The 27464-nt window shown below is 42.3% G+C and overlaps 1 protein-coding gene across 1 annotated transcript; it reads left to right on the top strand.

Annotated features, from left to right (window-relative positions):
- Positions 1–7190: 7190 nt before the first annotated feature.
- Positions 7191–25884, top strand: hgf (hepatocyte growth factor). Its single transcript, XM_022754374.1, has 18 exons — positions 7191–7328; positions 8962–9121; positions 9422–9534; positions 10175–10289; positions 12076–12224; positions 13707–13827; positions 14897–15015; positions 17493–17658; positions 17757–17890; positions 18688–18781; positions 20036–20166; positions 20950–20979; positions 21564–21669; positions 22269–22343; positions 22591–22740; positions 22858–22964; positions 23476–23618; positions 24138–25884. Exons 1-18 carry the CDS (start codon positions 7280–7282, stop codon positions 24315–24317), a joined length of 2142 nt encoding a protein of 713 aa, XP_022610095.1. The 5' UTR covers positions 7191–7279; the 3' UTR covers positions 24318–25884.
- The last annotated feature ends 1580 nt before the right edge of the window (positions 25885–27464 follow it).

Consider the following 27464-nt stretch of genomic DNA (forward strand, 5'->3'; position numbering starts at 1 on the left):
TCTATTATTGTTTTATCTTCTGGTTTGAATTACAGCACAACAAACCACATCCACAGCTTTCCAAATTCCAAATGAATGGTTTAGATGATTGCATTTAATCAGGGATTTTGTTTAAAACCTTTCTGCTTGGAAACTCTGGTCTGACTTCAATCAAGCTGTTGATGCAGTTGTTCTGATATTGTTCTGATGTCAAACAGAACAATAACTGAAACAATAGCGACATTTTAATTTGATTGACATGAAGTTTTTTCAAAACATCATTACCAAATCCCCCTTTTTGCAAAAACTGTTTTGATGTTTTTATTCTGCCCCAGCAGCTGTTCTATACAACTGTTGATCCAATATACCTATTTCTGCAAAGCACCATTAGTGTTAGGTTCCCCAAGGAAGAGCATTTCACCCAGTCTAAACCCTTCAAAGTGGGAACTGTATGACTCACTGGTGGTTAAGTTAAGGTCTGAGAGTGGCTTTTTGGGTTTGTTCCACTAATTGCAGGAAGTGACACATGAGACTGATGCTGCATCAACAACATGACCCGTGACTGGATCTGCTAGGATCAGCATTAGTAAACCCCTCCAAAGTTCATTAACATTACTTTGATAGTAGCCTATTATAATATCCATTTGCGTAGACTTTTACCAGCAGATGCTATTTTTGGAACAGTATAGCAACTCAATGACACCGTGATTCTACCATTAGCTCTAAAGTTAGCCACAACACTCTCAGCAGCCTCTGGGTCATGACACTCTCGGGGCAATCAACCCAAGTCTGAATAAACTTCCCCGAATCTGGCAACTATAATGTGGTTTACATCAACTGCAACATTTTTAATTGGCACCATTTGTTTTGTTTTTTTCTATTTATGAAAAATAAATAAATTAAAAAAACTTCCTGTAAGTTGCGACAGAGGGGTCACAGTTTTCCGTCACCATAAAACACAGCAGGGCCGGGGCATCAGGGTCACTAAGGTTCTGTAGTGGAGCTCTGATGTCCCATAAAAAAAACTAAACCAATCCCTAACAGTGCACTGAAGTCCTCCAGTATTGTCAGTGACTGCTGCCGGACTGAGTGCTTGGGTACATCTACTGTGTGTTTTCCTGTATGAGGCAGACTCCTTCTCCCCACGCTTGGATCAAACAGTGTTTGTAGATAAATCTTAATGTTTTTACTAACCATTATGGAACTCTGAATGGGTTTTGATTGCCACAAAAGGAAAATACAGATAGCGTCAAATAAGTTGTTAATCACAGAAAAGGATTCTAAATAGTCTTCAAATATTTTCCTGTGATTGTTCAGACTTTTTGGCACCTGTTCTTATAAACCCCCACCCAACAACGTAAGCCAAAGAAAACCTTTAAATATATTAGCAAAATGGTGAAAGAGAGAGCGAGTGAGAGAGGGGGTGTTAGACAAAGTGAGGGTAGGAAAGAACACCAAACACACATTTGGCATGGGTTATCAGGAAATGCCACGGGCTTTTCCAAACCTATAAACATGACCACACACTTGTCTGTTCTCATTACCTTGGTTTCTCTCTCTTCTCCTTTCCTCTCCTCTCCTCTCCTCTCCTCTCCTCTCCTCTCCTCTATCAGTTGGTAAGCATGCTGTGCATGCTTTTGAGTGTGTGTGTGTGCTTAGTGTGATTGGCAGGCGTGACACTGGAAAACTCTGTCCAGGTGAACAGTCTCAACGGGACACATACCACTACAGTCCAAATCGGGGATTGATTTGTGGATTTTCTCCGTCTTTAGAGCGGGGCCAAACATGCATTAGCTGGTAACATGAGGTGTTAAATTTGTGGTTGGCATGCGCATTCACCAAGGTTTAGGAGTAGTAGGTAATATGTTCAGCCACTTTATATAATAGCTTACATGTTTGTGAATGACATTAAAACTGTAAGGTGTTTTGATGATGCCCTGGAGCAATGTTTTTATTAGTGGACCCCCATGTTGATGGTACTGTGCATACGCATGAAGACGTTCCTGCCACTGATTTCAAATTATTCCACTTATCGACAACTGGTGGCGGTAAGAAACATAGATGTGCCAACAACAGCCTAAAGAATAAGACTTCATACTTCTAAATATACATGTAAACAATGCAGCTTTTCAACTATTCAAAAAAAAAAAAAAAAACTATCTTTAATAAAGAGAAAAAGTAGTCAAACTTTTGTTAGAGCTCAAAGGTACACACACTGTGTGTTGTGCTCTGTAGCTTAATTGCTTCTCAAAAAGTGAGTATAGTAGTATAGTAAGTATATAGTAGTAAGTAGTAAGTTCAGTCAATGGTCACAAATTTTAACGTTCACAAAGCAGTTATATAATGAACCAATGAGTTTGCGCTGGAGGAGGATATACACCAGCTAAAGGGATTTGTGACAGTCTGGCAACTCAAATGTTGCTCTTATGGTTTGCCACTGATTTATAAAGTATTAATAAATCATTTGTCAACATTAATTAAGTCAATATTCAAAACTTACACTCATAAGTATTTCTTATAGAAATAGTGAAAACCAAGCTGTTTGTATTTTTGATTTTTGTTTGTTTTGTTTTCAATGTCCCACACATACTGTACACACACACCACCAAGAAAAGAGTTATAAAGCGAAACAAGTTAAGTCAATAGAAAGAGAGAGGGAGTAAAAAAGGTCATCTGGTTAGAGACACTTTGGTGAGTGGAGTGGTAAAACTTTAGCAGCTGTCTCCAAAAGCGGGTTTGTGTGTGTGTGTGTGTGTGTGTGTGTGTGTGTGTGTGTGTGTGTGTGTGTGTGTGTGTGTGTGTGTGTGTGTGTGTGTGTGCATGTTTCCATGCACGTTTCTGTGTGTGTTCATGCTTCAAGTTACCTGTGTGCGTGTCTGGCGAATCACTCAGGTGGGCTCTGAAGACCCAGGCTGCATGCAGTCCTGCCTGCCCTACGCCATGTTCACCATCAACACGTAAATTACACGTATGAGGTCTGACACAGACACATGTGGGATGAAATGTACCTGCTGCCCCAGAGCAGCTTTTTTTCCCCCTGCGTTCTTTAATTTTACCGACCACCGTCCCTCCCCTGTGTGTCTCCAGTTCTACGTGAGTCATGTGGGGGTAAATTAGCAGTGAGCAGCAGACAACACAAGCTGACTGTTAGCAGATGTGTAAGAAATGAGGAAACACAGGTTTAGGCACTATTTTAAGACCTTTCCCCTTGTCCTCAGGCAGTGTTTGGTTTCCTATCTTGGCTGTATGTTGCGACCATGCAGTAGTTATTCTTTTGTAGTTACACATGCTTGGAGTTTCAGTTGAGGCCAAATTCCAGGTTTTGGTCAACTGAAATTTTAAAAACTGTGTAAACTCTGTATCGCATATCTTCAGTGATTACACTGGATGATCGAGTGGAGCTCATTTCATAATGTGCGGCTAGCACCAAATTTCATTTTGAAAAGTTCTAAATTTCAAGCTCTAATTAACAGGTCCCAAAGGGAACTACAAGTATTATAATAGACCACGGTGATCTGGAAGGTCGTTTCAGAAATAAACATTTGTATCTGAAAAGCAACACAATAGCAGAAAATAGTCCTTCCTTTACAATATAGGTTGTGTGTGTAAACATGACCTATTTGTGTGTATTTTCCAGCTTGTTTCAGTGTTGTGCACTTTTGAATGACTGACATCTACCGTCAAAGGGCCGGCACAATAGTGTGCGTGTGGGATGTTGATGTGTTTGCGCGACATGCTTCATGTGTAGCATGCTAAAGGATGTGTCATTTAAACAGTTATGGTTTGTGTGCATATACAAACTCAACAGGCCATTTTGTCCATGAATTGTTCCAAGGTTCTGTCTCAAATGTTCACATCAACACCCATAAACACAGGAGGAGGGACAGACAAAAGGCTGAATGACGACTGTGCACTGAAGTGGGCATGCTCTGTTGAATTGAAGTGGTTTGTGTGGCTTAAGGCTCAATATCTCTCAACATAAGAATCATTTTGTTAAAGTTTGTCAATTTGAAAAGTTGCTGTCTGAGGCGAAAATGTGCAGACACAGAATATTCATTATTCAAGTTTTACTCAGAAATCCCATGAAATGTCCAAGACACGACTGCAGACATGACAACTTTGTTAAATCTATAAATGATTCAGCACTTCAGCGATGAGTCATCAGTCTCTACTTTCTCTGATCGATAGAGTAAGTTTCAATATGTCAGTGGCAATGACAAAAGCAGTTGTTCGCTGTTAGGGAGTGAATTATCTGAGAGAAAAATCAATGGCATATTGAGTGGTTGATATCTGTTAGGGTCCTCTTTAAAGCTATTTTTGGGGACGTGTTGGTGACTCAGTCTGCTAATGTGCATGATAATGAACTGATGTGTTGAAACTCCACTTTTGCGTTTCCGTCCTGCTGCCCACTCTCCAGCTTCCTTTCACTGTCACAATCTGAAAAATCAAATTAAACTGACTTGAAGGCAGACCACAGGGCTGCCATGAAAACGTTTTATCTGAGATGCCATATTTTTTGAACTGTTTGTACAGACAGACTGTCCGTATGTGTAGTTTATTTGTGTTGCCCGTTACTGTCAGCAGATCTCAATTACGAGCAGTGACTACAATCGCATGCACTGACAACAGGAAGTGTGTGTTTGTTTAAAGGAGGATCTCTTGACACAGTATCTGTGTTTACAGCGTCTATCCACACCACTGTCATCACTAACCTCAACACAAACACACACACAACACACACACACACACACACACACACACACAGTCCTAAATGTCTCTCTTTCCTCATTACAGTGAAATACCTGAGCCCCCTCTGCTCTGTGCTCCCACGCTTCCTCAGTCGGAGTCCCTTTCCACTTTTCTTATCTCACCCTGTCTCATTCAAACTATCACACCGTCTGTCCCTTATTCCTGTCATCCCTCCTTCCCATTTTCCACTTCACTCCATCCCCTTGTACATAAGGTCATATGGATGAAGTCTGGAAGAGTTGCTGGAATGATTAGAGGTCACAATGAGGTCCGGCTAATTTGCTGCAGCTGAAAACTTGCACACATGCACGCGCAATTACACCCACACACACACACACACACACACACACACACACACACACACACACACACACACACGGGGAAGTAATAGCATACAACACATGACTCACACACAATGCACACATTGCAACTTCCAAACAAATCTGCAGGAAGTCTATTAATACTCCGCACACTCCACAAATATGCACTCAGACAGAGCAGCCCTCACCACACTGCTCTGTATTGTACTTCCCTGCTTACAGTCAATCCATTTTTCTCAATTTGCTCTTCATCTACACTCTCTGTGTATCAACTTATTCATTCTCCATATCATCTCCATCTCCCACTGAACTTCCTGCCTCCATTACCAGCTGCATGAAGATATGAAGTTTCTGGCAATAACCGAGCACAGATGTGAGGAGTCTTGAATGGTGACGGCACTCATGTGAGCGAGGCAGTGGGCTACTGGGTTTCTCTAATTTCCATCTTATAGCAGAAGCCGTGGCTCTCAGACGCAGTGAAAACACCCACTGGATTCTTGCTGGGAGAGTCAGTAATGAGATTGTGGTGATGAGGGCTTTTTGTTGCGAGCTCAAACTGGTGGTGAAGGTTATCCAGTCATCTGCTGCTCATTAAGTGTGAGCATGCGTGTTTGCGAATGCGAGTGTATGTGTATTTTTGGAGGGGGGGGGGCTCTGAATGCATGTTTTCCTGTAAGGGACAGTGTATGTGGCTTTGTTGCGTGTGTATGCAGATGAGGGAAGGTAGAGAAAGAGAGAGAGAAAAGAGAGACGCAGAGATTTGCGCTCTGCTCCAGTGAAAGTATCTGACTCATGGCCGATTGTTTATAATTGCGAATGACTCTGTGGTCTTCTCAGGAAGCCGCAGGGGCATTACTCACTGAACCAGAGAGAAGATAGAGGTGGACTCTGCCTCCTACATATTTATCCATCTGTCCCTGTGTTTTGTTTTGCGCACATGGTGTGAATTTAAAGAAAATACTGGGAATCCCCACGATGCAGTGACTCTCAATCTGCACTCTGATAACTATTGTGATTCCTGTTTACTGTGCACCCACTCGCACAGTCACTGGAGGACAGGAGTGCTGCTGTGTGACTGCCGCATCAGACAAAATGCTAAGGCCAGCTACGTGTCACGTCTCCTATCTCATGCTGTCATCGCTGGAAATAGAGATGACACTCAGGAGATGGATAGGGATGTCTTGTCTTTTTCCTCCTCCCTCCCGACCAGTAACTTCACTCCTTATCTAACACAGGAAGGGAAGAAGGAAAGTAGCACAAACAAGCCCACACGCTCCTCGCTGACAAGTGCCTGCTGATAGCTGTTTCATTTTGCACAGTGTGCTGCTTGGTGATCTTAGAAATTAAAAAAAAAAATGAAAAAATTGAAAAAAAGATAATACAGGATTGAGTGGGATGCTGCTGTGTGACAGAGAGGGGTGGACACAGAATCTGGTGAATAAATAATCTAATTTCCCCGCAGGGACATATGCAGTATGTATAGCTCAGTCAGACGTAATCATAAGTGTAGGCCTATATGCGGCATCCTCATTGTGTTTTGTGAGATTTGTAAATGTAATAGCTAAAAGCTTTCCTGTTGGTTCTCGAACAGAATAAGTGTTGCACAGGGTGTGGATGCTGTCCCCATAGTTATACATTGAATCTCAGCTTGAGCATCTCCTACAAGCAATCTTTTTCTTCTACTGCTATGATAATAGTCCTAAATGTCGACAAAGGTTTATAAGTTGCTTTGTTTTTGAAAAGTACTTTTTCTAAGGTTTTGTTTTAGCCAATGTAAAAGGGAAGAAATTGAGGCAGGGGGACAAAATGAAGATGCAAAAAAGAAAGAAAGAAAGAAAGAAAGAAAGACAGAAAGAAAGAACCACAATTTTCACGAACATGTACTCATAATAGGGGGTTGGTTATGGGGTCTGAATACACAAACAAGAATTAAGACATTTTCACTGAAACTTTGTCAATAATATTTTCAGGCCATTAAATAACACAAAGAGAGGGGGTGATACAGACAGAAAGAGAAAGAGATAAAAGAAAGGGAGAGATAAAGTCATACACACACTCAGAGAGGGAGGGGGGGAGAGGGAGGGAGGCGAGGAAGTACTTAGAGAGGAGACGCATCATCTGTGCAGTGGTGGAGGCAACATCTCCTGGTTGCGGTCCGACAGCAACAGTAAAGCAGCATTTCCAATTTGTTCTCCCCCCCGAAACTGTTGTTGTTGTTGTGTGACGCGGCGATGTGGATTTACAAGCTCATTTTCGGACTCTTCCTCGTTTCTTGTTCTGGTAAGTTTTTGTGAGAAAACTATTTACAACTGCTCGAATAGCTGCCTGTCGTCTGCCACTGGGCTGGAGCTGCTTGTTTGAACGCACTGGTCTGCGCTCCACAGCCTCTCAAACACTGGCTTCATTAATACAACTTTATTATTATCGGTTGTAATATTCACATAACACCTCTGCAGTGCAGTAGCCTATTAACACTTTACAATGTGTGGGGCTACTGTTTCTTTGTTTGTTTGTTTTTTAACTGGGATGTTTCCTTTTGGGAAATTCTTAGTTATTTTCGCATCTATTTCTATAAGGGTAATGCAGAGTCAGTGCTTCTTACTTTGCGAAAACATTTCTCAAACTGGTCGTTCCTGGAAAACATAATCAGCTTTTGGACAGAGATGAAAATGATGCTGTTGCCATTATTCTGATGATCCAGCACGTTTTTTTTTTTATTTTTTTTATCTCAACTCTTGCAACCGCGCGCGTTTCACCGCATAGGGACGCATTAAGACAGAGGTGATCAGACCACGAGATAAATCAATCATATGATAAAGCGACTAGATAAAACTCACTGTCCCACAAAATGACCCATATTAAAATCAAATTAGTGAATCAGTCATCCAGGAGTCCTGACAGAGTGCGATTTCGCGGCTCATTGCTCTTCGGCACTCAGGCAGAGAAACTGCCGAGCCGGTGAAGTCAAGTTGGGGATTGGACAAACATGATGGGGCCGGGTCCTCTGCGATCCTCAGGTTGCTCACCCACGTCCCCCAAACACCCAGATCTACTGACTCTGAAACACCGGCCACTGATATCTGGTGATAAGTCCAAGAATCGACAGCTTTTCATGCAACTATCCAACACAAACACCGCATGATTCCTGTGTTGATGGAAGCTCTTGTAGACTGAAGTGCAAATAGGTAGAAAGTTGAAATAGGTAGGAGGGGGAGAAAAGAGGAGGTGAGTTTTCTCTCTGAATGTAAATGTCTTAACTGGCTCATGAGAAGTAGAGAACCTGACAGCAACCGAGGAAACATACTGACACTGTGTGTGTGTGTGTGTGTGTGTGTGTGTGTGTGTGTGTGTGTGAGAGAGAGAGAGAGAGAGAGAGAGAGAGAGAGAGAGAGAGAGAGCCTTGGTTTCACTGAGGGCAGTGATAAATGACTGTGCATCCTATTAGGTCCTGTAGATTAATAACTGTTGAAGCAGACTAATTCACACATTGTAATGCTGTTGCCGGGTGTTCTCAGTCTGGCTGGGCTCATTAGCAGATCATCCACTGTGCCTCCCAGGCCACAGAGTAAGGTTTGCTAGTATGCATGTGTGCATTTTCAATGATGAATAAATAAGAAAATAAAACTAACCGTACAGTAAACATACTTGCCTGTTGCAATGAGGAGGCTTGCATGCATTATGCCCATCAGAGCCATAAGCTTAGTGGTAGAGTTATGTAGTCAAGTTATTAGACTGTCACATTGTCCACCATGTCTCTGGTTTGATGCAAACAACAGCTTGTCTCCTGCCTGACTTGGCCTTGAGCAGTGCATATCTCTAATTTACACTACGTGTAGATAAGTGTCAGCTAAATGTGCATATAGAATGTAAAATAAACAATGCTGAATAACCATGTTATGTAACTGTGAACCAGAGGGCAGACGAAATGCACTCCAGGACTATCAGAAGACTGATGGTGTTCGACTGGTTGTCGTGTCTCCTGATTCCTCCCATCTGACCAAAAGCAGGAAGCTGAACATGGTCAAGTGCGCCAGATCCTGCAGCCGCAACAAAAGGCTCCCCTTCACCTGCAGGTATATCTCGTGTGTCTCATGGCGTTACCCTTCCAGCTTCATGGTAAGGTAACTCTCCTACAAAATGAATGGCTGTCGAGAGCAACATGGTGGTTCCTCAAGTTCCTTAATTATGCTTTTCAAAGGTACAATCCAGTGCTGTCCGTCTGGTCTGGTGGGCCTCCTAAGTGCTTTGCATACTTATGTAGCAGTTGTTTTAATTGCCCTCTGTTGCTTTTTGCTCCAAGAATTTAAAGAAAACCAACTATTTCCCTCATCCTCTTTCTCTCTGCCTCCTTTCCTTTCCTCCATATTCCCCAGAGCGTTCCTCTATGATCATAAAAACAGGAAATGCCAGTGGCTGTCATTCGACAGGAACTCACCAGGAGCTCAGAGCCAACAGGACTTCAACTACCAACTCTATCAAAAGAAAGGTGACCTCTACTCTTCCACCTTGTCTCTCTACCAGCTGATACCAAAGCAGTGTCTCCCCCTATCGCCATATCTTTCCAACAGAAAAAAACTTCTTTACAGAGTCTCACTTCTAATCAGCAACACTGCCTCAGTATATACAGTATACTCTTTGTTGCTATTTTATAACTAGAAATAAAAATTTTTCTCCAGAGTGATTTAGCTTTGTACTGATGGCAGTCCTCAAGAGGAAGCCGAGGAAGGGCAAGGACCATTGTCATGTTTATGGTGTCGCGGCACATTATGGTTCATTTTCTGTCATTAAGCAGTGTTTGTGTAAACGATGGAAACCCCCGCCCCACTTGACTCTGGACTGACCACAACACTGAACACACAGGCTGTGTAGCCTATTTCACTTGATCCAAATGTTTTGCAGAAGATTAGGAAAACAGATTTGGCTTTTGGCACCGTCAAGTCCTTGTTAAGCTCAGTGTTATAGCTGAACATCTTCTGTCTGTTTTCTTCATCATCCACGCTGGCTCTGTGTACAAAACAAATGCTCTCAGGTTGTTGGCTCATCACGCCCACTCACGCTCTTGTACTGTCATTTTGTCTCTCGGTCTGTATCTCCTCTCATCCTCGCTCTTTCTGCCTCTCTTTCAGACTACGTGAGAGAGTGCATTGTGGGTACAGGTCAGAGCTACAGGGGGCGGAGGTCGGTGACAGTGAGCGGGATCCTGTGCCAGGCCTGGGCCTCTCCCATTCCTCATGAACACAAGTAAGACTCCCCACCAACGTCAAACAAAATAGTGTTAAAGCTGCCTCTTACTGTTAGTGTTGGCCAGTTAGTGATGCAATTAGCTAGTAGCTGGAGGCTAGGCAGTATGTGTTTTTATGTGTATATGAGTATGATATATTAGGGGTTGATTAGGCTCCTGGGAGCAGTCATTCATCAGAACTGACATCATTGTAAGGCTTTACACAGTCACAGATCATTTCCTGCTACGGCTCTACTGTTTATCAAGGCATGTGTGTGCGCACACATGTGTTAGTGTGTTTTACCGGGATTAGTATCATATCTAATATGCAGCCTTTGGTTAAACTCTAGGTACATTCACCAGCTAAATTCCCAGATAAAGCTAATTTTTCGATGGGCAGACTTCCTGATACAGTGTAGCTCCGAATACCAAAAAGAACCAACTGAGTGGAGTCTGAAAACATAAGATGCAAGTAAAGCAATGTTTTCTACAGGATTATGAAAGTGAAAGTAAAACTTTTCTTGAAAAACTACCTGGTAAGTAAGAAAGGATTTTATATTCAGCCTACTACTACTACTAGTTTATCTTGAGTGGAAAAAAGTCCCATTATGGTTTCTGAAAGATGACAATCTGACACAAATGACTCCATTAATAAAAAGAAAACATATTACATGACATTTAATTAAACTGATTCAAAGGTATTCCTTTCCTATTCCTTGCATCTTTACACTGTTCTACTGTGGCCATGTTTGTAGTACAATATTTTGTGTCAAGGGAGGACAATCTTGGAAAAACAACACTCAGGAGAAAATAGCAGTAAAATAAGGACAAAGTTTATCTTGTGGCAGATATTTATAACTATTAGAGAACCTTAAACACAACACACACACCTCATCTTAGACCTTTATTATCTTTGAATCTCATGCTATCTCCCTTCGTCTGCATCCCCCTCTCCTCAGAGGTATTAAATGGCTTTGAAAGGCTTTGTAGTGAGTTGTCACTGCAGATGAATAAAAGAGGGCAGTGTACGTTTGTTCCTCCAGTGAACCTGCTTTATCAGACTACTGTTAATGTCTATAGATCAGGTAATTAAACCCAGGCGCTTTGTTTTATCAGTCAGCTTACAGGCATGGGAAACTCTCTCACACACACACACACACACACACACACACACACACACACACACACACACACACACACACACACACACAAGAACAAATTGCATTTTTATCAGTAAAAGGTTTCTCCTCTTTAGTGATTGCCCTGCAATGGCCATCTCATTTCTGTCCCCGTCATTACCCACTCCACTGAAAAAACTACTTCAGAACCTCATCTTTTCATCATCATGTGGAAAAACACAGCTTGACTCAAAGATTACACTATGCCCATCATCACAACTGGTGACCACAGCCATGTGCTTGCCTGATGTAGAAGATGTGAGTCATTTGTCAATGTGTTTACGCTACATTCAGAACCTGCTTCATGGAAAACCAAACATTTTCCCCCCATATTAATGTGTTTTCTCCCATTAATAACATCATGTCACCAACAGCTTGATCCTTCAGCATTAGCATCAATTAATTTTGCACTTGTTAATTTCCAGTGGTCATGTTTACTGGCATGTTTCAGCCATCAGAGTTAAGCAGCAGGATTTGTCATTCTGTCAGAGATTAAAAAAGGACAGCAGAAACCGTGGCCTTGGGTGTTTTTCAAAAAGAGGTTGCTCTGCATGCTAGCTGAAATATTTGGCAACCGGTCTTGGTACATGTGTGTCTGTTTGTGTAACTGCAGCTCTGTTTCTGACAGATTCATGTCTAAGAGGTTCAGGAAGAAGGACCTCAGAGAAAACTACTGTCGTAACCCAGACAACTCCACCGTTGGCCCGTGGTGTTTTACCACTGACCCCAGGCCACACCTCAGACACCAGGAGTGTGGCATACCACAGTGTTCACAGGGTAGGCTACATAAACACAGACACACACACACACACACACACACACACACACAAACTATGTCTGCATATATACGAGCAGACATTCATCTTAAGATAATGCCCATTCCACATTGCAAATTGCCTCACCAATTCAGGCTTGATAGTCTGAAATGAGCTGCAGCAAATTAGGCAATCACATAGTACCTTGGACTAAGCATCGCTGGCTGTGCTCCACTCTACAGCTGTGTGTGTGTGTGTGTGTATGTATGTGTGTGGGTGCACAGGTTTTCTTTATTTACTGAGACCAGCTGCAGCTGTTTCCAGGTGTGTGGTTCAGTTTATGCTGTCCTCTCTCATTCCATCAGTTTCAGGTTTTGTAAATGGTTCGACCTAAAGAGCCTGGTGCTGGAATGCAAGAGGATATTAATCCCTCTGTCGTCTCCTATACATAAAATGTTAGGTGTTTTTTGTCCCTGTGCTGCACATAGAAGGAAACCCGTTGAGTTCCAGTTGAAAGTCTGTATAAACAAAACTTTGATATTTATCCGGTTGTGATGAGAGAAAAGCACTTTCCCACCGGCGTTTCAGCCTCTATGTTATATCACACAATATTACTGTCAGAAACTGATGTCTCCCTGAAGAAAGGGATGATAATGACCTCTGTTATCTAATCCCTGGGGATTCATGCTGTCAGAGGGGGTGTTTCCTCTGCATGTATGACACTGGATCATGTTAATGAGGAACCAGGCTGTGGTTCGATAAGACAGGGCGGGAATCCTTCTTGCTCTGCGGCTCACATATGGTGTCCCACTGGGTTATCACAAGTTGTATAACAGAGATAATGACTTTTTATTGTGACAGAAAGCCTGCATTCGTTCAGAAGAAAATGACTGGAAGGGTTTGTCCAGAAATTAGCCGGTCCTAATAGGAAACATACACACAGACACGCAAACGTGGCTTGCGCAAGCACACATACACATGCAGCCAGTGGTATTAAATGTGCTCTGTAATGACAGCAGTGGACTCATAAACATCTGTTTCTAATCTGCATGCTCTCTGTTGTTTACACTAGTCAGGGTGTTCTACTCACCATGCACCCAATGGTGTCTTCTCTACATCAAAGAGAGTTTCACCTTCATTATAATATGTGCTTCCATACTTTAAGTGCTGTGTATATAATGTCTGAACCTAAGGGAGATCTATTAAATATTTATGAAAGGGTTTATTGCAAAATGTTGCATAACTATTTTGGGGCAAAATCATCACATAAAAATTTTGTGAATGGTGCAATTTATTCGAGTTTATTGCTTTGTCAACCCATGGCTATGCTACTAAAAAATTATCCTGATTTATTTTTGTGTGCCAAGTGTCTCTTTGTGAAAACAAAACCCTTCCTGCTGATAGTTTCAGTCAGTGTTTCTCTAAACGGTTTGTTCTGTGTGTTTGTGGATGTGTGTGTGTGTGTGTGTGTGTGTGTGTGTGTGTGTGTCCCATTTCTCCATAGTGGAGTGTATGAACTGTAATGGGGAAGATTACAGAGGACCCATGGACCACACAGAGAGTGGAAAGGAATGTCAGCGCTGGGACCTGGATGAACCACACAAACACCTGTACCACCCCAAGAGGTAACACACACACACACACACACACACACACACACACACACACACACACACACACACACACATGTATCTGCATCACTCTTCATCACACTAAATTGTGCATGCTCAATCACACTTAAGCCCGTGGATATATATATATAATGTAATAGCAAAAAGCATAAGAATACTTTATGTAATAATAGGTTCAAATAATAATTTCATATGGTCGTGGTGCACTAACTCTGGAGATGAAGTGATCTGGAGTCAGTGTGCCATTCCCTGAAGGAATGTCACAAGAGCTCAGTGTGTAATTTTGTGTTTTTAGCAGCGCTATGCTGGGAAAACTCTTCTCTCTGACTTAATTGGCCCAAATTCCTTTAAGCTCTCAGCAGATTATGAAGCAGACTCCAGCCATGAGATAAGCTTATACCTATTTTAAAGAGGCCATATATTTTAGTCTGAATTAATATTCCTTGCATGCTCTTTGTTTAGGTGTGTGTGTGTGCATGCCAGCGGTGTGCGTCTGTGTCAAGAGAGTGTTCCAGCTAGTTGGTTGGCAGGTGGTCTGGATTAGTGGGGACTCATTAACACATCCTTAATCATCCCAGTGTTTGTGTAAACGAGGTCCCAGACTGCTCATAGCACTAATGTAATGAGAGGGTCCCACAGCCTGATACTGCACTGCCTGGAGGCTGCAGGCCTGGAGGAGATGTGGGACTTGGGGATGACTTACTGTAGAACACCTGCAGTGGTGCAGCTTATTATCTTCCTCGCTCCCCTGAGCTCTGAACAGATTCACAGATGGAGTCCTTGCACCATTCCAGTTATTAATGCTTCAGTTGCATGCAATGCGGTGAATTGTCTCCCCGCCTCTACATCTTCTCATAAGGATTCAGTAGGACAATGGAAACATGATTCTCTTTTCAGGTACCGCTGGGCTTTAAGAATGATGTGACGATTAGCGTTTTGTGCCAATGTTACTCAACTTCAAGTCCGAGAGTTGTGCTGTGGGCCGTGCAGCAATGTGATTTTCTGCTGTGCTTTTCACTCTTATATATACTGAGGTTGTATTATACTGCATGTTTTGTATTAGGTACCCTGACAAGGGCCTGGATGACAACTACTGTAGGAACCCAGATGGACGCCACAGGCCCTGGTGCTTTACCACAGACCCAAACAAACCCTGGGAGTACTGCAACATCAAAGTTTGTGGTGAGAATGCATGCATGTTTGTTTGTGCGTGGTTGAATGCATTAGCATTTGTCATGCATGTTAAGTGGGATCTATACATGTCTGTGTGTGGGTTTGTTTGTGTTCTGAAGCGTGATTGACTGCACCAGGATTTACAACTTCATGTACCTTTCATTTTACCACTGTTCTCCATCTCATTCGCTGCTAGTATTAAATACACACAAACAGACACACGCACACACACACACACACACACACACACACACACACACACACACACACACACACACACACACACACACATACACACACACACACACACATAGTAGTTCCCCTCTTAGGTTTGGCTCTCTGTTATGTCTTCTCTAATAGCCAGAATGTTTATTTTTCTCCTGTGCCACTGGCCTGCTGTTTATTGCTCTATGCCAGCTCTTACGTGTAGTGTTCAAACCGCAGAGGGCTCAGTTACTGCTCCACATTAACTTCCTGTTACACACCCAGACACTACATAAGGGTCATTCACACTACAAGCAGATCACTTTCATCACAACTTATACACTTAGCGCAAGCAGTGTGATTGATGTGTAAGAGCAAGGTGTATGTGTCATGTCTGGCTTCACGCTGTATGTGTGTCTATACCAACAGATACTGTATGCTCTCAGTTGAGCCTGCAATCAGTGACAAGTCACTGAGACAGCCACTGTGGTCCTTGAGAACATAAAACAGACAGAGCAGTGGTGTTATTGTTGGACTCAGCTGCTTTCTCCTGGGTCTGTGACTGGCCTGTTTGCCTGCTAGAATCATCAGCAGTCCTGGCACCATGTTTACTAGATGGCACTCCTCCATGTGGACCCAGTGATTCACTGTTCCCCCCTGCTTTTTTCCCTTCTAAAAACCATCTCCCACCCTCCACATTCTCCATCTTTCTTGGTCTCTCACTCTTTCTCTCTCTCTCTCTCTCTCCCTCTCTCTGATATGGGAGTTTGTTGGGAACAGACCAAGTTTACGACCCAGTTAGCCTTAATCAAAACAAGGCAGAGAGGAGAGAGCAAGAGACAGAGAGACAAAGTGTTCTTTTGTCAAGGCCTGCTCTTTTGTTTACTGTCACAACTAGTGCATATCTATTTTTAGACGTATTGTATGTGCAGAAAACGTCTGTTTTAGAGTCTTGAAGATCTGCAGTTTTACACATTGTTGGATACAATCAGGCACAATGTTCAGGCTAATGAACTTGTGTTGCTTGTGTGTAATGAGCTGCTTTTCTGTAAAGAAAAGTAGAGCAGATAAGATTTCCTGCCTTGTTTTTCCAATGTTGGCCATATTAGCCTCATTATACTGCAGGTCTTTTAAACCCGTAGAGGGAGCTGCTCTGAGGAAAGCAGGTGGCCAAAACATTGAGGCTGTTCAGCTATTCATCATGTCAAAGGCACTGTCACACTGAATATTTCCTGAGTGCTAAATCATTTCCAATTCATTATTCTTTATAACTGTTTGTACATGTACTACAACAATATGATTAGAACCAGATAAAGGGAAGTATTAGCAACTCTCATGTTAACACTGGAAGGCCTGAAGGTGCACACACACTGGAATATTTGGGCCAAATGATTTGGCCGTCACTCCAGATCGGACCAAATTGTCTGTAACGGTCTAAACCATTTGGTTCTGACAGTCGAGAGATAAAATCCTGCACTGTGCGATTATTAGAACTGGAAAGTGGGACTTGGGAGAAATAATAATTAACTATCTACAAACGACAGGCGAATGGGAAACTGTGTGGTGTGCCATGAGTGTTATTTTTACAAATCTACAATCTAGTTCATCAAGGTTTCATTGTAGTGCCACAGTTCATTTGTCTCACGCTTACAAAGTTCACTTACCTCCACCTCTCTCTGCAGTTCACACTCATTGTTTTCCACATCTCCCCATCCAACACTTCACCCATGTTTGAATTTTAACCACTTCTTTGCCTTTTTTTTGTACAAATCGCAGGATAAACTAGCAAGCCAAACTATCTTTGATGGATTTCCTTATTTAGGTTGGTACGGCCACATGTAAAATTTTATCCTGATGTGGAATTTGGGGGTGGTCTATAACAAGACGAGTGTATTTAAAGGCTACCTGTTGTTTAGTGTGATGTTCTGTTCAAGATTTATGTACGCTGTAGTCATTTAGTGTGGATAGTTTGGTGTTTGTAAGTTTCAATCATCTTAATTGACTGTTTCCATTGTGAGGTTTTCTCAGTTGGCTCAAGCTTAAAATTTCTTTTAACGAGTATCCCCCAATTACAATACCCCAAGACCTAGATTCATAACTGCTACACACTATATATATTATATATACTATATACTACATTATTTTCTTCAGCCTTTTCCAACAACCCAAGCTTACACAGTCTTACGTGGGTTGTTGGAAAAGGCTGAATAACTATGTCACACATATTGTATGCTACCTTGACCAACCTAACCCACCCCTTGATTTGTTTTGCTCTTTCACAGAAACACCTCCCAAAAGTAACCTGGTGGAAACACCCGAGTGCTATAAGGGCAGAGGAGAAGGTTATAGGGGGATCGTGGACGTGACGCCCACTGGACTCACCTGCCAACGCTGGGACTCCCAGTATCCCCATAACCACACATTCTTACCTCAAGCCTACCTCTGCAAGTGAGTCAGACACTCGCATAAGACAACCATCCACTCACTCACCCACCTGCATGCACTTATATTCAAGCAGACTAGAGAACTTTATCTCTGTTTTCCAGGGACCTAAGAGAAAACTACTGTCGAAATCCAGATGGCCAAGAATTCCCCTGGTGCTTCACTACGGACCCAAGAGTCCGCACAATGTTCTGCACCAACATCCCTCAGTGTGGCACCCAGAACAAGCCTGTCAGCGGTGAGAGACTCAACAGCTTTAGCTAACACTCAAAACAGCAAGGGAAAAGCTGATTTCCCCCACATCGGAAGCAGAGAAATATTTGGCATTTTCATATTTTGTGGACCGTGGAGTTCACATGAGACCCTGTAACCACACTTATCATTTTGTAACCACGTTCACTCCGTCCCTGTGGAAAACTGTAGCCCTATAGGACTGTGGGAAGGACTGACCACCGCGCATCACATAAACGATTTCTGACAGCAGCTCAGGATCGTCAGGTCTCACTGGACAGTGAAAGATGGAGTGGAAGGATTAGTGCTGGATGGGATTCTTTCTGGGGTAGCAAGTGATTTGGAAGTAAAAGATGTAGATCTATGGCTGAGCACACAAATTCAAATTTCCCAAGGGATCTGAGGGGTATTTCTTTGAGATTGTGCGGCCTTGCTTTGGGATTAGAAACCCTCTCTGAGGTTGTGTTGTGGTCTGCCCTAGAGGGTTGAATACGTTCCCATATAGAAATGAGATGCAGGGTGACAGAGAGCTTCAAAACCTTATTTATGACCCATGTTTTTCTAAGATATCATTGTGCATGGCTTTTTTGTGTTCCCAGCTCTAGATCCAATGACAACCATAATAGCTACTTTTTTTTTAGTAGTAAAACAATACTGTGTGGCAAATAATGCACAAAGACGATTGTGCTCATGCAGGTTTTGTTCAAAGCTGTTGTTTGTTTGTACAGACATGGAGTATGTGATCAGAATGTCTTTCTAATTTTATTTCTTTTACTTCTTTCTTCTTTTTTTGTCCAAATCCAGACTGCTATGAAAGCTTTGGAGAGAATTACCAAGGAGAACAGTCAAGGACTAGATCAAACCTGCCCTGTGCTCCCTGGACAGACCACAGCAACAGGTCGGCCCGTTGGATCCGTGTTACTTTGTCACCTAATAACTTTCCCAAACCCAAACCATGATGTGCAAAACAGACGTGCACCATCAATAAACTGCAGACAAGAGTGTCTGCCCTAAAAATAGAGATCAAGATGTCACACAGCTCTTGTACGTATGTAACCCACAAGAGTCTATCAAAGTGTAGAGGTTTTTTTTTTTTAAGAGCTCAGTGGGATCAAAGGAAACTGCTGATAATGAGCAGAAAACATGCAAATTTTATGGGTTTCAACAGGAGAAAAGAGCTTGAGAAATTAGCTCTATGTGATACAGGCTTGTCCATGACAGTGTGCTGGAGAATGCCTTTGTGTTTTCAGGAACCATGTGTGCGAACCTGATACGTGCTGGTTAGTGCGGGGAGGTGCCCGAATATTGACCTCTAGTTAAGTCTTATTGTTGTTAGCGGATCAAGTCAGGCCTCTTTATTCTCAGAGGAGAAAACAGCTCCTGCGGGTGCCGTGACTAGCTTCTCCAGCATCTCCCAGTGGCTAGAGAAGTGTATCCCTGAAGATGACCTAACTCAGCAGGAATGACTCCCAGTGATAACTTGGCTGGGGGATATACACTTCACTCCTCACCTTTGACCCCAAACCCCTCCTATGTAGGAACACCTCAAAGCCAATCAGCTCTACCGCTTGGCTCCTGCCCAGAGTCAAAAAGTCAGGGTTAGGTAGTCAGAGTGAGAGACGGCAGTTATGCTAACTGCTAGAAATACAACACAGACAAACACAGATTTGAAAGTCTGGATTGCTTTCATTTGGTACCCATAATCCTGACCTCTTGTGGTCTCCCTTTTCTTTTCACAATTTCCCACTTTATCAGTTGAGGAATTGAAGAATTTTGTTTGTGGTTTTAAAATTCACATGAAAATACCCTCAAGTGTGGGATATGTTTGCATGAGCATGCATTAGGTATGTTTGTGTAGGTGGGTGTATGCTGTCTCAGTGAGTAATTCCTTTGCAGATCACCTCCTTATCTTGTCCGGAGGGAGAGAGCCTACACAGCTGTGTAGTTTGACTTTCCAGATCCTTTCTGGCTAAATTTGTTCAGCTTTTACTAATAGTTATAAATCACCGGCAAATCCTTTTTTACTTTCATCAGCAGCTGACTTATCTGCTTAACGGGGGGGGAAAGAAATTCTGTTTGTTTTGAAAATTGTCTTCATGGCTTACTGAATGTTGATGAAAGATTAGTTATTGGATCTTTTGTGTTTGTCCAGTGGCGAGAGGGGCATGCTGATGACTGGCCTGGAGCGAAACTACTGCAGAAATCCTGACAAAGACAAACATGGTCCCTGGTGTTACACCAACAACTCTGCCATACCCTGGGACTACTGCACTGTAAAACCATGTGAGCGCATCACCGACACACACAATCACACAGAAAGACACACCATTAGGAGGAAAACAATCTGTGAGAGTATGTAAAATTCAAAGTTTGCTATACCTCTGGTTCTAAGATAGAGCGTAGAGTAGATTTGTGCGCACTCCGTCTGGTTTTCCGTCTCACTTACACACACACGCACTTTATTTGCAGCGTGTAGATCTGTCTACACTCACGGGTCAGTGTGTGTCAGAGGAGATTCACAACTCATCAGGAAGACAGAGGAGGGTCCTTTCTAACGATTCCCACATGGACCCAAGAGGCATCATGACTGTGTCTTTTTTTTATATGTTAGTGTTTATATGAAAACTATGCAGGTATCTACTGTGCTTCTGGCTAATAAAAATCTACTTTATACACACACACACACACATACACACACACACACACACACACACACACACACACACAGACACACACACACATTTTTACTTATACTTTACATCACAAATCATTTGTTGGCCTGGAACTATGGGAAAAGAACACTGAAAAATCAAAACCTGTTTATCTTGTATTTGGAAATGGTCAGCATAAACATTAAATTGCTGCAACTTGCAGCCACATGAGGCTTGTTACATTCAGTGAAAGCACTCTAGATTCTGGAAACAAAAAGAGACCGTGACAGGAGAGACAAATACAAGGGCCCTGGCGGCTGTGGCTGTACTGTCACAGTGAAATTTACACCCCTGTGTGAGGTTGCCTCTTATCTTGTATCGGTTAATACTCGTTTGTCTCCTCTCCTCTCTGCAGGTGATGCTTCACAGAACACCATTCCACTGGGTGAGTGTCTCTGTCAGCTCGTCTGTCTCTCTCTGTCTGTCTGTCTCTGTGTGCGAAGTGGCTCAGCTGCTGATCTGTGTGTGATAGCCTCCAAGGCAAGTGGTGATGTTTCCAGAACCTGATGGAGTCCTTTTTATGTGCAGCTATTATGGTGCATGATGCAGGACATTATGTTGTCGCGGTAGCATCTGTTTCTGTGTACGTGTGTAAGATAGTGGGAGAGGTGTGTGCGTATGAGTTGGTCTGTGTGTGACTCATTCATCTCTACATAATACAACTCGAGAGCGGAGGATGAACCTAAGTCTCTTGACATACAGAGTTTAAATTACACTCATGTGTTATGTGAACACATCCAATAATTACATTAACTAATGGCCTCATCAGCATAACTCTTTATGTTTCAAATATAATGATGATTATGGTGGATCATTAGGCAGCTCAAGTGCCTCTTGTATTGAAACTGTGTAAACAACATTTCACCATTAACGACAGTATGTTTGTTAATGCGTATTTATGTCTTGAATTAAATATATATTTCATGACATGAGGTATTAAATGATCTGCCTGCGTGTTTCTGCTTCCAGGTGAGCTGTCCTCTGTGGGGTGTTTTATCCATAAGAGAACCAGGATCGTGGGAGGAGGTCCAGTGAACATATCAGAGGGTAGCTGGATGGTCAGCATACAGAAAGGGTACAGCGGTGCATTTAATATTCTACACATCTTCTTCCACCACTGAAGAAGAACAGGAGGCCATCCTGCCCAGACAGCCCTTGAATTCATAAAAAATGTAGTGGAGCTGTTCTTTCTTTTTGTTTTTGGAGCTCTCTAATGCTGTTTCAGTGGCCTTCCCGCTATGCTCAGCAACCACATGCATGCCAACATTTGAACAGGGATTTTTTTTTTTTTTTTTTGTTACGGGTTTAGCAGCCTTGATGCCATACATTTATGAGCCACCAGCAGCTTCACAGAGAAACAGAACTCACCTCACTTGTAAGGGTTAGAGTCCTTCAAAGCTGACGTTCACAATATCAAGTTTAGATAGAAATATATAAAACTCTTTCTTCTTCAGAATTCTCAACTACGCTTATCTGATAGTTAGCATGGCTGTCTACACAGTAAACGCTATACAACATTATACACACTATACGCAAGGAATATACGCACAACTACCTCTGTAAAGCTTGAAATCTCACGCACACTTGTTTAAAATGACAGCATTAGTCAAAGTACAGCTGCTGATGTGTTAGATGAAGCCTTTATGTGCCATTTGTATTTTGTGCTCTTTCCAGGTCGGTGCACTGGTGTGGGGGTTCACTAATACGAGAGCAGTGGGTACTCACCGACAGACAGTGCTTCTCCTCATGGTAACGCTCGCTGTCTGTATATGTGAATTCTCTCCTTTCATCTGAACCTTGAACTGTCGGTGTATTCCTCTGTGTATTCATCGCAGGATTTATTTGTTCAGTCTATATGTGTCTCTCTATATTCAAGCATAACTGACTCTTTTCATTTGCTACTGTGTGCACTGATCAGTCTGAGCAAGCTGCTCAGCGGAGAGTAATAAATGTGGAATATTTTACGAAGTATTAACTCTGTCTTCTGCCTCTCCAGTGTTCCAGACCTCAGTGAGTATCGGGTGTGGCTGGGAGTCTCTGATATTCGAGATGGTGCTCCTGACTGGTCCAAGAGACAGGAAGTCAGAATAGCTCATGTGATATGTGGCCCTGAGGGCTCCAGTTTAGCTCTTATAAGGCTGTCCAAGTGAGTGCCTGGAAAAATGATCTCAAAGATATATTGATATATTTTTGTGTGTGTATGTATGTGTGTGCGTGATGTTGATCATGCTTCGTATTTTCTGTGTTCATTAAATGTATCCAGGCCTGCCCTTCCTGCAGACAATGTCCATACGATTCAGCTGCCTGTGGCTGGGTGCTCCATCCCAGAAGGAACGATATGTAAAATGTACGGGTGGGGCGAGACCAAAGGTACTGATATTATATATTCTACATTCACTACCGCTGTTGTATACATACATATGCTGCATGTCTCCCAGGTTTGCAATATATTGCATTTATAATGCATTTTTCCTGCAGCGATCCGGATTTATTTTCTATATCCTTTTTTATTTTGAAATGGTATAAGGTGGAGGAGCAACGGAATATTGTAACACTGCCTTCTCTTAAATAGTTGGTTACTGTATATCTTTGGCCATATGTCTCTAAACCTTGGATGAGTACTGCTTGTTTGGCGGCCTGATGTACAGATGGGTTCACGAACAACTGATATTTTTAATAAAAGTTCAAATGTGCCATGAATTCTGTATAAATTATTCAGAATTGCCTCCATGCATTTGAAAACAAGTATATGGTCAATATGATATATCACTATATTATATGTATGTTATTTTACAGGAGTTCTACAGTACATAGGCAGCATTTGTATTGCATATGCTACAACAGAACAGAAGCAATTAAGTGCAACTTTTAACTCTTTCAGGCACTGGCCATGACGACATGCTAAAGGCCATTGACCTGCCCATTGTCAGCAATGAGAGGTGTAGAGAGATGCACAGAGGGAACTTCCACATCACCAACACCAAGATCTGTGCGGGGGGCAAGAGGAACGAGGGAGTGTGTGAGGTAAACTGTTACTTGTGCATATTATTTTCCTAGCGAGGTGTTTTACCGAAGAACTGTTTCAGTGACGAGAAAAAATCCACTCTAGAATTCATATGGTGTATTCAGTCCCTGTTAGTAAACAAGAACAAGCCTTTGGACCTTTGGATAAAGTAATTGTTCCCAGTGTGAATTTACGAGGATATTAGCGCCTTGGTTCTACATGGCGCTTTGAAAGCTCAGTTTGATCTAAATCTCAAACAAATGTTCTTTCAATCTGTAGGCTTAGTATTCAGTCTGTTGTAAATAGAGCAGCTGGAGACTGTTGCACTAAATTTCATCAGCGATTAAAGCCTTGGTTTTGTGGTTTCTAGCTTGGAAAAGATCTGTCCATATTCAGAAATACTGGTGGTAGTGTCTGTCAATGAGAGCGTAGAAATACATTTTGCTTTCATTTAACCCTGTCAAATATGTAAACAGTGACGACCGCCATTTCTTAACCACTGACGCAGAAAAATGTGCTATCGATTTCTTCTATTGCAGAGGGATTATGGCGGCCCTCTTGTGTGCCAGGATGGTGAGATAAAGGTTATTGTTGGAGTGAGCGTCCATGGCAGAGGCTGTGCTCGGGCCAACCAGCCTGGCATCTTCATCAACGTGCCCTTTTACACGCAGTGGATCTACAAGGTCTTCAAATATTACCCCAACCCTGAGAATGTTTAGCCAGACAGAGACAGAGAATAAACCAGAACCAGGGGACAAAATCAAGCCTAGAGCCTCTACTTCTGTAAATCCCGCGGTGCACTCAGGACACCTGGTTTCTATGTTGTCCATACTTACATAGCCCACGGATCAATAGGAGACTGGTCTGAGGATAGATGAATGGATGGTAATACTGTTCATATCTTAGAAATAGGAAATTAACTGCTGAAGCAGCTAATAGTAAAAGAAATCTGTCTTCGACTGAGTTCGAAGCAAACCAGGCAAACAAATATTTGGTTTTCATCCATTTTTCATGGTTTTCTCTTGGTAGCAAATCCACCAGAGTGGTATGCAAGCACGTGAATACTCTTGATTCCTGGCGTTACTTGAATGTTTTAAAACACCAAAGAGCAGTGGTTCAGCAGCTCCCTCTTTAGAGTACATCAATGGGCCACTTAGAAAACTATCCAGTGGTAGAGCAATGTTAAGGGCACTCTTACCAAGCTCCATGCATCCTGAGGGGCTTAAATAAAGTGGCCCTTACTGTACATAGTATTTTAATGAGTGTATTTGTGACACTCTAAAGGTGATTTGGGTCTTATAGATCTATGACAAGGGAAAATGAATGTCGTGTTAGGCAGATAAATGATGTACTGTGTGTTATCTACATTTCAGCTTTCAGTCATGTTTCTTGTCTCATACTGATGTCAGCTGTATGGTAACACCAAAATAAAATCCATTGTCAGTATTGTAATGTTATCACAATTCCACTGACTGTATATAGAAGGGTGCTCTTTGCATCCTGTGTAGATAAAAGGAATGTAAGGCTGGTCAGCCTTTATAGAATTTGAAAAAAAGCAGAAAATGTAACATGCATGTGTACACACAAGCTCTTTCTATACAAAATCTCATATTTCTCTAAACCTATGTGTTAATTCATCATGGGTGTGTGTGTGTGTGTACATCTGTTTTTGTACATTTTTTCTGCAGCAGTGTCTGTATGCAAAAAGACAACCGCAGAAGGAGAGTGCATGCGTGTGTGTGTGTGTGTGTGTGCGTGTGTGCGTGCGCGTGCATGAGCTCGTGCATGTTTGAGCCAGAGCTGAATGAATTATCCTCTCCCCACACTCAGGACTTGGCAGTCCTCCAACACCAATCCACTCTGGATATTAGCGTCACAAAGTCTGTCACTTCAAACTTTGTCGTAGAAAGGAAGGGATGGTCTTTGTAACTGCATTGTCTGTCTGAGACGACTGAGAGGCCTTTGAAACAAATTAACACGCCTCTTTTACCCGTGTAAATGATTGAGATCACTTTATATTATAACTACATTATGTTTGTGTAAAAGTGAGAAAATTGAGGCGTGTGTGTGCGTGTGTGTGTGTGTGTGTGTGTGCACTGAAAGATGCTGCAAGCTGCTATCCTCTCCAGGTTGTACAGTACTGTCTTTTGTTCTCTGCATAATGTAGATTCACTATAAATGTCATGTCATCTTACCCAGTATGTTAAATGTTAAACCTAGTTTCAGCAATTATTTGAAAAGTTTTATGATGTCTGTCACTATAATAAATGTTTTTTTAATCTTTGAGTTTCTTTTCTCGTTTGTCGCATTCTTTGAAGGCGCTGTTTGAGTGTTCTGAATGCAAATGTGTTTAGTCTCAGTCACTTTTCTTGCCTGCCGTATAATTAAGTCAAGGCTGTTGAGCTCCCCGGCCAGAAGATGGCACCACAGTAGCACACAGACTATAAAGACGTCTTGCTAATCTTACTAATCTCTCACTCTCTCTGTCTCTCTCTCCCTCACGCACACACACACAAACATATTCCCACATCTATGGTCACACTCATCCACACACCACCCATTTCAGCCTTGTAGCTGTTCTTGATCAAATACTATAACAGAATGGCAATATTCTGCTGTCACCCTATTGAGAGCTTAATAGACAGAGAGTGAGAGATAGGTGTGAGGGGTGTAAGTGTGTGTGTGTTTGTGTCTGTGTATGCGAAGGTGAAAGAGCGCAGGAGAGCGGGGACTGAGAGCTGGAGATTAAACGCTGAATCCATTGATGCTGTATTAAGGAACTTATGGAGCAAGCAGAAAATACACAGGGATCGACATTTTCTGTTGCTATGCACATTGTGTGTGCTGTGCACCGATGCTGACACAACACACACGTATATATTATATACACAAACACACACACACTCACAAACACAGAGAGACACACAAACAGAGCGTTCTGTGATAACAGATACTGTAGAAGCATCAAAGGGAGATGAAGCGTAAGAAGTTTGCTTTCATCTGCAGGTCAGCTGCATGGACAGAAAGATGGAAAACGTAGACATAAACAAGAAGACAGACTGAAGGACAACTGCATGCACACACACATACACACACACATACACATTCATACAAACACACACACACACACACTGAGACTGAGTGGCTGACTTGACCCTGGCTCAGTGCACCGTGAGATCTACAGCATACATGAGGCTAATGATCCAGAGAACATGGCTTGTGTCAGGGCTGTTCATGCTGGCGTGAAAGCACTTGTGCACTGCGAGTGTGTGTGTGTGTGTGTGTGTGTCTGTGTGTGTGAGTGTGTGTGTATTATAAAGAGAACAGACTAAGAAATGAACATTCATTCATGACTCTAAAAGGCTTTGTCTTTCATAGTGTTCCCCAATTCACCAAAGTGGTTTGATTACAAATAGATTTAGGATAAACCCCTCATCTCATCTCATTCAAAGGAGCTCCCAAAATAAAGCAAATAATTATGCTATGATTAAGAATAATAATCCATTTACAAACTATTTATACTAAACAACTTCATCAAAGCAAATCAAAGGCAAATCTTGCAGAGACAAAATGAATTTGTACCGCTGCACTATGACAAATTAAGAAGTACAGGGAAACAGGTACAGATGCATTTTCTGCACCATCACAGCTGTGAGTTTTCAGTACGTTGACACATTTTTCTTTCCTCTTTTAAACCTGTAATGTGGTTTGTTACAGAGGGAACAAGTACAGCCTGTACCGGAGATGTAAGGGTGCATGAGCAGATCCAGACTGAGTTGGTGTAATGGATAAATGTGGCATTTCCTGATAAATTTCAAACTGAATATGTAGCTGGCTGGCCATTGCATTTCAAACACAGTACCGGG

Source organism: Seriola dumerili, unplaced genomic scaffold (assembly GCF_002260705.1).
Source record: "Seriola dumerili isolate Sdu_G_001 unplaced genomic scaffold, Sdu_1.0 BDQW01000219.1, whole genome shotgun sequence".
NCBI lineage: Eukaryota > Metazoa > Chordata > Actinopteri > Carangiformes > Carangidae > Seriola > Seriola dumerili.